Source organism: Polypterus senegalus, chromosome 11 (assembly GCF_016835505.1).
Source record: "Polypterus senegalus isolate Bchr_013 chromosome 11, ASM1683550v1, whole genome shotgun sequence".
NCBI classification, from domain to species: domain Eukaryota; kingdom Metazoa; phylum Chordata; class Cladistia; order Polypteriformes; family Polypteridae; genus Polypterus; species Polypterus senegalus.
Genome location: NC_053164.1, coordinates 163,815,071 through 163,827,603, shown reverse-complemented (window position 1 = coordinate 163,827,603; position 12,533 = coordinate 163,815,071). Strand labels below are relative to the sequence as shown.

The 12,533-nt window shown below is 34.5% G+C and overlaps 1 protein-coding gene across 4 annotated transcripts in view; it reads right to left on the bottom strand.

The window, feature by feature from the left end:
- The window catches only part of prr5b (proline rich 5b (renal)), a 145,654-nt gene that overhangs the window by 35,942 nt on the left and 97,179 nt on the right, over nucleotides 1-12,533 (bottom strand). For 3 of the 4 annotated variants that reach the window (XM_039770001.1, XM_039770004.1, XM_039770002.1), the window contains 2 exons: nucleotides 4,960-5,017; nucleotides 1,364-1,455 (listed from right to left, as the gene is read on the bottom strand). In XM_039770001.1, coding sequence (XP_039625935.1) covers nucleotides 1,364-1,455; nucleotides 4,960-5,017 — 150 coding nt within the window. Of the gene's footprint in view, nucleotides 1-1,363; nucleotides 1,456-4,959; nucleotides 5,018-9,317; nucleotides 9,386-12,533 lie in introns of all 4 variants that reach the window. The other variant, XM_039770003.1, reaches the window with a different exon arrangement.

The window sequence follows — 12,533 nt, the reverse complement described above, 5'->3', positions numbered from 1 at the left end:
TAAGGAAAAAACAGCAATAGTTTTGGAAATCTCAAAGAAGAAAGAAAAGGCTGCAATGGTATGGCCACTATCTATCTATCTATCTATCTATGTTATGAGAAAAGATGGCAACTATGTAGGCCAGAAAGTGATGAGATTAGATGTTGAGGGAAAGAGAAGAAGGGTGAGACCAAAGCAGAGGTGGATAATTTGTATAAGTAAAGATCTGAGGGGGAAAATGGATTAAATGGGAACAAGTATGAAGATTGTAGAGTGTAGAGAAGTCTAGTCAAAAACTGTGAAGGAAGAAGAAGAAGGGTTTCTAAAACTCCATAAAGGGAAAATAACCAAATGAATGTAAGAACACGGAGATCAAGGACTATGAAATATTGAAAAATCAAATCTACCAAAGGTGATAAAACAAAAAGCTATGCTGGTCAACAAACTTTTAAGTCTGCGTGTGCAGAAAGCTGCTATCTTGATCACCTCAGTTAACTACACACAAAAACAGGCAGTGTTTTTGCACAGCTGTTTATTAAATAAGGAAATTCTAGCAGGTTGTATGAACTACCTTTCTTTATATGGTACTCTGAAGCACTTAATGCCTAGTTCTGTCAAAGATGTCAGCTCCTTCCTTTAACAGATGGACACTCGCTACAAAACGAGGAATATACTTCATAAAACATTCAGATGATAAATGAGTGTAGATGTTGGAGCAAAATGGGGCTCAGTGTGTAATTTATGGATGTCTCTGCATGTGTTATGGAGGCACAGCACCCATTTCTTAAACTTAACCGAATAGTCCTTTTTTAAACTGACACAAAAACTAAACTGAAATGATTTTCTCAAAATAAAAATTAAGGAAAATATTCAATAATAAAATTCAATAAAAATCATTACGAGTTCATAAATCTAAATGGAAAGTCAACTGAAATTGACATGATAGGGGAAATATTTTTGAAATAAAAATGGCTTAAAACAATTTAAATATTAACCTTGGCGTATTGTGCCTTGTGAGAATGAAGGACTCAAGAAGGGGAAACTTTACCTGCATTATCTGCTAATTTTCCTACTGCACTCTTCCTCCAATAATTCTGATAATAATTCTGATGATCTTACCCGGCTAGCAGAAAGGGCCTTTTTTAGCCTTGTATTCACATTGCGACTCTCTTCCTGTGATATGATCAGCAAGTACTGAAGTTGAACTTGAGCATTCTATCTACAAGCAGTGTTCTTATAATTCAGTGCTAACATTTTTAAGCTTATCAAGCAAAAAATTAATTCTTAGTTAAAAAAAAAATCAGTCAAATAAAGTTCTAAATCCTCATTTTTTTAATTACAAAGGAATATAGGCTTTTAAATAAAACAAATAAAAGTGACAAACCTGCACAGGATAGAATATTGCCTGAAGCATTGGCAGGACGTCACTAAAGAAAAAGTCCCATGTTTCTGATAAAGAGTCCAGGAGCTTCTGACCTATAGAAAACAAGTAAGACAAAGCATCAGTAATGAGAAGCATAATAATGGCATGTTTACTTTTTTGTGTGCCATTTTTAAATATACAACTTAGGAAGTTGAGGACAGGCAGAAGTTTTGTAGCCAGATGTCAGCATGAAATTAGGCAAACTAATATTAGCTTAAGCAAAGTGTCATTTTCATTCATGAAACGGTTAATATGTGCTTTATCAGATCAAATATAATTCAGCTAACGTATCTACTCATTGGTAAGCTGGCTAGATGAAACAAAGTATGCATCAATGAAACTTTTATTTTTCTCATCACAGTTCTAATTAAAGCAAAATCTAAGTCCAAAGCCTTCAAGTATACATACATTATATACCAATATAGGCATATGCAATGCCTTTGTCAGCATCTGAAATTACATCATATGCATCAGTCAGAATGGCTACACTATGAAGCACATTGATCAAAGAGACAGAATACAACACAGGACATATACTGCAAACTTCAAAACAGCATCAAGCAGCATTTTACAGAAGATTAATACAAATGTCCCTTTCTTATCAAAAATGCCTTCACCTTTCCATAGTGTTACACATATTGTGTGTGTATTTACTGTAAAACACTTAGAAATGTTAAGCCTGCTTAAGATGGCCACCAGGAGGCAGCTGGGACACCATCAGTCATTCCACTGCATTCCTTTGATTAAAGAAGTGAAACTGAAAAAGTGTTTTTTTTTCATGTTCCTCTATTTATAAGTACGGTGCTAAAAGTATTAAATATATTTACTAGATGCTGAATGCTGCATTTAGCATTTAAGAAAAAATTTACTTTTGCTTTCTTGGTTTTCTGTTAAAATGAAACATTAAAAGTTGCTACAATATTTAACTTTAGTTACCTTAAAAAGAAAATATTTTGTATCTATGTGGTGTGTAATATTTTACACCATGTGAATCTGGTTAAGTACACAGTATGGCTCAAACTAGTTCATATCAAAAAGACTGGTTGCATTATTTTCATCACTATTAAGTTAAACTACAGCACTGCTACATGATAATAATATGTAAATGAATTACATTCATTTTAAAGTATTCTATAATTTGTGGTCCTGTTGGGCAAACCGTCTTTTAAAAGCTAGTATGCAGTCTTTAATATTCATGATTACTGGTTAGACACCCTTTTGGAGAGTTCATTTTTCTGAGAAGGTATGGGACATTTAGATTAACTCTAAAAAAGAAACAATACAAATTATATTTTTAGCTCTGATGGTTTCATCAAACCATTTCATGTAAATTGGACATGTTAGGTATGATTTTTGCACTTTAACTTAAGGAAATGTGAGCTTTGGTGCAGCTCCCTTGAGATAATGATGCATGAATGAAAGTGTTCTATCATTCCACTTAACAAAACTCAGTTATTCACTTTGTAGAGCTGGCTTTTCCAATACAGAGTCACAAGGAACAAGAACTGCAAAATTTGACAGAACTTCCCAAAAAACATTACAACTTCAATAAAAAAAAAAGTCCAGGATCCATGAGGAAAAAATGATGGATTTGCATTTTTTCAGATAAATCATATATAAATCAATGTTTAAAATTATGCAATGTGTAAGCATGAAAATGTTACTCTAGCAATCATATCTCTTCAACAAGAACATAAGGACATAGATAGAAACTGGTTAAGAATACATTTTACACAAATAATAGAATTAATTCTTCACTTGGAGAATCACAGATACAAGTTGCCAAGTAGTGCAGTTACTGGCCGTAGTCTGGGGACAATCAGATCACAGCTTGTCAGCATTTTGCAAGAACAGACAGGCTATGTTGGGCCAAGCATGCTGTTTTTGTCAAAACCTTTTATATGCTTAAAATGTTGTATCTAGAATGCTTTACAAATGAATCTCACATTAAATTTAGTAAGGGGATGTTAAGGACAACAAACAAATTACCCTTTTTAAAATAATTTGTGCAAATTGCTTTGATCATGATAAGGTTTACTCTGAAATGAGATGAAGAGATATTTTTCTTTTGTGGTTCATAGAAAAATGTAATTTCCTCTGCACACAGCACAATGTGTTTTTCATTTGTTTTCTGCTCTGTATGTAGGCCAGTGACTGTAGGTGGCTTGGTCAATTATAATATAAAATATGATTGTGATGTACAGTACACACTGGTCAGCATTAGTTTTGCGTGTACAGTCTGTTTACGTAGGCATGCATTCCTTCCCACTGTGGCTATTTTCACTCTTTAGAAAGACAACAGCATATTACCCAAAATACACCAATTTTATAACAGCACACACTAGAATGTAATTTAGATAAGCATTTGATCTTTGTTTAGATTTATTGGTCTGCTTTATTTCATAAACCATTCCTTTCCAGTGTAGCAATGTGGTGGCAGTAATTAGCACTGCTATCGTCACAGTTCATGAGTCATGGGTTTGAATCCTGGCTTGGCCCCTGTCTTTGTAGTGTATTCCCATATCCACATATCTAGGTATTTCTGAAAGATCTCACAGATGTGATTAGGTGCTTTTCTGACTGCAAACTGGCCCTGGATGAGTAAGTGTGTCAGTTTGTATGAATATGACCTGCAAATGGACTGGTATTCTAGCCAAGTTTTGGTTTTTGCATCAAATGCTACCAGGATAGGTTCCAGAGCTGGTAACCCTGAAATGAAGAAGCAGGTATAAAAATGGACAGATGGACAGTTGTTAGTCTTTTGTAAATATATTTTTGTATGACAAAAGGATGTTTTACTTCAAAATGACATAATGTTTGAGGATGTCCAATCTGGCTCCAGTAGCGTACTATAGGAACTCACAAAAGATAAAAAAAAAATATCTTTCTTAACTACAGGTTGTATGGGAACTTAGGAAAAACAATATCACAAACCAATAAGTGGTGAAGCAGATCAAGGAAAAGGATGGTTGAATATACAGAATCATTATCAATGCACAACTTCTTGAAAATGCCATTCAATTGTTTATTAAGAAATACATTAAAACCAAAATATACAGATCTACTGTCAGTCTACAGACAGTTATTTGTATTGATAATCAGAACTGGCAATAAAATCCACAGGTGGTACACTACTAGTTTATGATAGCTTAAGAGCGATTATTTGCAAGTTGATATAAAAATGGAATTCTTATTGGCTATCCTTACATCTTGTTAGGCTGCTGCTTTTGTATCAATAATGAAAAATTTTACTAGGGTCTAAGAAGGAGTACAGCTTATAGTAGTGGTAACAGTAATTAGTTTTCAACATGCAAAAGGCCAAGTCACAAAATAAAATTAAGTTTATTCAAACCATTAAATAGGAAGTGGTTGACATGGGCTAAGAATCAAAGCCAGTGGCCTATAAGATCTCTGCTTCCTAAAAAGGAAACTTGACCTTTATTACCTTTAATATCATCTAGAAAAATGACAATAAACATGAAAAGTTCATTTGATTTATTCAGAATGGTAGGAAAGGAATAGGCAGCAGCAAAACAAAAAAAGGCTTAAACACTTACCTTCATAGATTTTTATTTTGTCTCTTAGTATCACCATGCCTTTTGTAAGCAGCTGGTTCTGAAATACAAGAAATATGATAAAATGATATAATAAAGTTACAGAGCAGGGATAAACGCTAATAGGTTCACTGAGATGTTTGTTGTATAAGGAATGCAGAAAAGCAAATTTAGGACTCCACGGGACAGGTACTTGCCACAACAATGAATGCTCTTCTAGCTAAAGAAGAGTAAGTGACTTGATTCAGTTACAAGAGTTACAACTGATGCATTATGCCAAATACTAGACTATTAAATAATAATGCCCCTCAATTTCTTGATCTCATATATGTTTTTACATGGTGTTGCTTAAAGATTATATTATACTTTACAATTTTTTAATTTGTTTAAAGGAAATAGCAACTGTTAATCAGGTTTATCTAGGGTGGTGTTCCATTCCTCAGGATTCTAAGGTCAACTCCCTAAGCACTAAGGCCGACTCTTGCCATGTCACCTATCAACTCTCATAGCCCTACAGCCTTCAAAGTTTCTTTTACTCTCATTTTTTCTCTAGCTTTTGATCCACATATTGAAACATAAAACCTTTTTTGCAGTCACTTCTAAATTGTCTCACCAATACTCAATAATCAACTCTGCATTTATTTTTCACTCCCTCTAGTAAAAGATCACAAGTTGATGTGTTCATTTTCACAGTTTGCAACCTGATACAGTGTGTTGTCTTTCTTGGGTACAGACGGAACATTCTCTGGGTATGTGGATAAAATCCTGGCCAGACCAGAAATTGATCTAATTATTATTTTCCATATTGAAACGAATAACAGAGAAAGGGTTAGGCAGCCAGCCATGCATTACAAATTTAAAGGCTCAAGTGAAAAGCCAGGAAGGTAATATTGTCTGAAGCTCTTCCTAATCTACATAGTAATCTATGTAAGATACAGATGATCAAAGGTGTAACATTTGGATAAAGTCTACACAAAGAATTGAGGGACAGAGGTACTGCAGGAATGGGCTACATTAGTACCAGAGGGGCCCTGATGTACAAGGTTAAGAAAAATAGGTTGGTTGAATCCTATATTACCTATGGAATGAGGGAAGGGATCCTAGGAGAGGTTTGTCATTAACACTAATAAATAATGAACAAACCAGGAAACTTACAAGAAAATGACAATATGATTACTAACTAACATGGCTAAAATCCTAAAAGACTGTATACACTCAAGCTAGAAGTATTAAATAATACAAGTTAAAGGAAGTTGTGTATAGTTATTTCATTGTAATAAAAAAACCTGGCTGTATGCTCAAAAGGGAAATAGCTACCATGCAAATGGGTATGTCTTGTTTAGAAATGCCTGCATACATGAAAGGTTGTAGCTGTGGACAAATACTTAAGAATGAATTTAAATACAATGCTTTAAACAAGACATGAACAACATCTTAGTGAGAATATCTATGACAGCCCAACTGTCACAATCTGTGGGCCGTAGGCAGCATTGCAGGTGGACCATGGCTGGCCCTGGATGACCTCCCCAAACTCTGCTGTGAAGACTGTGCTCAATTCACTAAGAAGGAAAAGCTTTGACAATCGCGCTTGATTCATTTAATGCTCTGCTAAATCACACACTGCTTTGATGACTGCACTCATTTCACCAAGAGGGATCACCTCACTTCCTCTGCTCAGACGACTGTGTTAAATTCACAGAGGGGGACTCTAGGGGACTCCACCTACGTCCCCAACCATCCCCTCCCAAGGTGGGTTGCAAACTCAGAGGTATGTGCTGTGACTCCACAAAGGTTGAGAAAAACTGTAGAACAGAAAATAGCTTGAATAAAGATGTAACATTAAAAATGTTATAACACTCCCTCAACACAGAGTAATAACCAGCTTTATAATATCAAAAATTAAAGTTTACATTGGATGTCATAGTAATAGGTGACAATACCTACTAAATTCTAAACTTTACAAATCCAGCAAAGTAGCACAGAGGTAATTGAATTCACCGATACACTATAATCAGTTACTATTTTTTAATTCAGTATATTAACAAACCAACAAGAGAGGATTCCATTTCTAATTTAACACCCTATAAAACAATTGAAGAATATACTTTAAGGCATTTTATCTGTTAGGATTTTTTAGGGGATCAATCAGATTGCAAGGAATTCATCTTGACTGCAATGCAACAGACACAATTGCAGGTCCCTAAAATGGAGAGAGTAATGTGAGATGCAATGTTCTTTCAGTATTCTTTCTTTAATTTGAATCCATAGCTTTATATTCATTTTTATGTGGTTTTCAAATCAAATAGTATGTTATGCTAATTTATCTTTTAATGTCCAAACAACATTGTCTTGACCTGTAAAACCCATTTGTTTTCAGCAGTAAGAGCATCAAAGTAGATAATACAGCATACTCTACTTTAGAATAAACCTGCATATGAAACCGAGGGTTAGAAGTGGTGGATCTTCTTTCGGGTGCAGCAATTGACTAAAATTCACAATGAAAAAAGAAGCAGCAGAGATTATCTAAACTTCTAAAACATAATTTTCAGTTTTAACCATGTGTTCAAGCTGACTTGGTAGGTGAACTTCTTTCCTCTTCTAAGTTTCCTCTTCACCTTGTTTCCTCTTACTAATTGGGATTAGTCTTCCTGCAACAGCCAACAATCAAAATGCCTGACATAAAGGTCTTCCATCAAATCTTCCCATTAAACACTTTCAGTGGAGCCTGCAGGAATGTTTTTATATTGCACACAGTCAGCACTAAAAACGGAGTCAAGGGTTAATAAGGAATAAGTGGACAATGCTAGAATAAAATGACTTGGTCAGGAACAGACCGTGTTGATTCATACATTTAGTAAATACACTCTCACACAAGCAAAGTCAAAATCATAGTGCAGAGATGTGAAATCAGGAAAATGAGAAAATGTTAATTTAATTTTTATACTTTTAATCGGTAAGTAAAATTAAAGTCTCAAGTCTGGCAATACCTCAAAAGCTCCATGTGCCTAATAGTCACAATGACCTCAAGATAAAAAATATTTTAAAGCTAAATGTGCTCTTAAATAGCTGCTCAATTGGTTAATGAAAGTCAGGTGTTTGAAACTTTGCTAGGAAACAGAGTTCAAAAGGTAGTCAGAGTAACCTAAGGCCAGAAGCGATAAAGCATCCTGAATATAAGAAAGCAATCAGATTAAAGAACTAGTAACATGATCTGTATAATGGAGGAGAAGACAAGGGCAGAAGGAATCAGGCATCACTGAATAATTTGATGAGAACTACAAGTAAAACTTATTGAGAGCTAGTGAGAAAAGAATGAGGTAACTTCAAATGTTTTGAAGGCAATTAAACCTTTCATAAAAGATTCAAAATAAAGAAAAAGGTCGGGAAAGCTTCAGATTTATTACAAGCCAGAAAATGGAGTGACCTGGAAAATATTAAAGGAAGATGAAAGCAATGTGCTACAGTTCTGCATAAGAAGACTAGTGAACACAACAGTCAAATTTCGACTAGAAACACAAAGAGGTTTTGAAAGTGAGAAGAAAGGACCAGATACACTGTATGGAGCTGACAAAAAATGAACATGAAGGAGCAAATCCCAGCAGGATTCAAAAAAGACCTACTCTAAATAATTTAGAGCTATGGTATCTGAAAAACAGGTGTGGCCAAAAGCCTTCAATAAGTCCAGAATGCAAAGAGGGAGAATTAAAAGAAATGTGCTGACTGAGAATGGCTGGTCTGATTGTGCATTCTAAAACAAATGCTCAAATGGTTAAAGATGAAAACACTCATTAGTCTTCAAAGCCAAACTGGCATACTATGATCTATGTGTTTGAGAAGAATAAATTAATAAAAAAATATATTTTCTTGTTCTATTCACAAGGTTCTGAGAACACTGTTAAAATATTACAAGAATAAAAGAGAAATACTGAAGAGTAGGTGTGATCTGGAAATACAAAAGACCCAACAGCAAGTTATACAATCCAACAGACAGCAGTGTTGAGTTTAAGTGTACAATTACAATCTGAAGAAATCAGACACATAGTGAAGCAAAGATACCTACTTTTACCATTAAAGTTTTACTTTATGAGGCAATGGAGAATTCTGAGACAGGAGTGAGAACAGAAGGTAATCTACAGAGGAGTTAAATTTGCAGATGATGCAGCCATGGTAATAGACGTTCAGGAACAAATACAAAGATTAATGAATGTAGTAAGCTGTGCAGGCAAGAAGTGTACTTAATCTAGAGATGACAAAAGTAATGAAATCCTGAGACAGCATAAGAGAAAAAAACAGCAACACAGCGTAAGCCAAGCATATGAAGTAACAGCAAACAAGTGCAAGCTTTGGCCACCGAAACTCACCGGATTTAAGTTCAACCGAAGCCCAGTGCATCATCCTGTGACCCGAAAGAGCCACCTCAGAACAGCGTCTGCAAGCCGAGAGCCACAGTTTCAGTAAACAGCACCCCCACCCATACACAAAAAGGCCTACACCCTCATCCATTCTGCAATTTAGCAGCATCTCCAATACTGCTGCTCAGCACTCCAAGTCCCTGGTTTATCAAACCATCTGGGGGTTAGATTTTTTTCCCCACAATAAATTTCTGGCTAGCAAGTCAGAAGATTGTCCCTCACTGCAAAAGTCACTAATATGAAAAAAAAACAAGTTAAGTACCTATTTGTTGATGCTGGAGACAAAGTGCTCATCAGTTGTGATTTCATAGTTTGGAATATTACTGTAAGTATTCCTGTACAGAAGCCATAGCATTGCAAGGGAGAAATCATCCTGTAACCTTACATTGAGGTCAAATTGGATATTCTTTATGGAATTGGAGCCTTTACTTTGGTTCTGTATATTTGCAGTATCTTTTGTTTGCTGGAGCTTATTTACCTTGAAATTGTTTGTAAATTAACTAAAGACATAGCCTTCTGCAATACTATTTATTTTCCTTGGCACTCATTTATATTTGTGAACATTATTATATGTGAGGTACAACCCTCACTGTTTCTGTCTAAAATATCAACGACGGCTTTAAATACTTCTTTCAATATTTCAAAATATGCATTCAACTTTATTCAGATGCTTGAGCTGAGGTACACCTTTTAACTCTTTTACACTGTTGCCTGATCATGATCTATACTTGTATTATAACATGAAGAAGAAAACAGTATCTTTGGAAAGATTGCTGAATTCAATCAAAATAGTAAGGATTTTTGCTGCTTTCTTTTTTAAATCAGACATAATCTAATAAATTAATATCCATTATTAAATTAGACCATTTATATAATGTTACTAGTCATCATGAATATCTCTTAATGTTATATAGGCCATCTACTGCTACTTCTGATATTAAGCATTTTACAAATAATAATGCTTATTATGTATATGGTATTTACAGTATACTGATATTTTAACTGTTCCCATAAACCTGGAATCTTAAGCACATTAAAGAAAATTATAGAACTATAATTCCAATTTGCATGTGTAACTTCAGAAATGTTAAGATTTATTCTTTTGTAATTTTCCTTTACTTTCATATCTTTAGTTAATGGATACTGCCTCTTGAAACTGGTCAACATCTACCTCATTTAAGCAGGTCCACAGATCTGTATGCTTTGTCAATTATTTATAGTCTTCCCTAATAATAATAAACTACACACCAGAGATCTAAAATGAGGCATATTTTTTGAAAAAAGTACTTAAAAAGCTCCTACTTAATATAATTAATAGGACTTTATGTTCTGCTGTTTCTGTCCTAATGTGGAAGTTTCCAGACATACACTAAAATAAAAAACACATCAAAAGCAGTGCAAAATATTAAGCATATATGGCACGGAAGCACAGTACTCGGCACTTATGCCACTATGTGCCAGGACCCTAGATTCAAATTCATATTTATTTCTTTTTACTTGTCCACATACTTCACTTTCTCCCTGTCTGCCAAAAAGAGATGACCAGGTTAACCAGTGTACAATATGAGTGAGCAGCTCTGATATGTGTGAGTGGGCTCTGTGATCGTCTGACTTGAGGATCACGATTGGGAAAGGTTCCTTTTTCTGGTGCCCTGTAAAGGAGTTACAAAAAAAGCTCAACATATCCTTTCTGAGCCTTTTGAAAGTCTATTATCTTGTCACTCCTTCCTCGTCTAAAATATTACACTAATTCTGAAAACTTGCTGTCAGACTTGCTGTCAGACTTACCTACTGTATGTAAACTAACTTTTGACACTTTCAAATTTTGAAGCACTATGTGATTTCTATTTTACCACCAGACTTTTTTTTACCATTAGACAATTTTCTTTTGAAACAATGATGCAGTGAAAGGTGGGATACAAATGCATATGGTGTATGTAGTGGTTTACAAGGAAGTGGTAATTTTAGGAATCAGAGATCTATGCCGATATGCACAACTTGTAGCATTTTTAGATGGAGTTTTCTCTTGGCTGTTAAAAGCAACAAAAGCACATTGTTTACATGGGGGAGCCGGCAAGAAGGAATCGCCTTGTCTGCTCGACTACAGCTTAGGTACGACTTCTGCTCTTTATACTGCGTGCTCCATCTGCAGCCTGACTTCTTTTCATTATTTCTCTAGTAGTGGAATAGGGTTATTAATGAATCAAAATAAAAAAATTGAAAGTATGAAAAACTGAAAAAATGGAGTGTCAAATGTGATATAATTACCAGTATGTCCTCATTGTTTGTTTAGAAATTGTTTTTTAGTTGCAATCTCCACAATGAACTTTGTCACTAATCTTGTGCTAAACTGATACAAAGTTTAGTGTGGTATCCTGGGTAAGCTCCTTATATCATTTGTAACACTGGTAAACTTCCAGGAATCTTAGTAACATCAGTACTTCATATCAAGCATCCACTACACATTATCTACAGTACTACCATCAAAAGATATGATTATCAATTATAAAAATGAGCTCAGCACAAGTGTAGGTTTCTGTGTGTGTATATCTAGTCACCAACTTGCAAACTGTCTTGAGTGAGCTGCTGCTTTTTGTTCTGGCATCAACAAACCTATATTGCATAAGTTTGTTGAAAATAAGTGGATGAATATATAAAGTCATTATAAGTATGTCTATTAAGATTACTATTTAAAGTGCTTTAAAGACTTCCTCTAAGCTGTGTAACCATCCAAAAAAAGTATATATTTTTTGTATAACCTGTTTTTTGTCTAAATGTCCATGTCCTTTATTTATGTTCCTGGAGTGTACTTTGTTATGCTTTTTCTTATCAACATTGTACATTTTCATGAAGCATCAGAAGCTGTGTGCCTTAAACAAATGTGAAGCAATGCAAACGTAAAGAAAGGTGCAGTAACAAAAGCTATCTGCCTCTGTACTTTAAATACTGGAATACATGAAGTCAATGAAGAAGGACAAAAAAGGTAGAATCAAAAATCACAAACAAATGTTTTTCTTTTTCCCTGAAGGTTCAGGTCATGTGTACACAGTTCAAAGTGCACGGTATATAGTACAACAACAATAACAATATTTTCTTATATAGCACCTACAAATACAAAGTATAATTCAAAGTTCTTTACAAATGGTAATAAGTGGAAACAAAGGA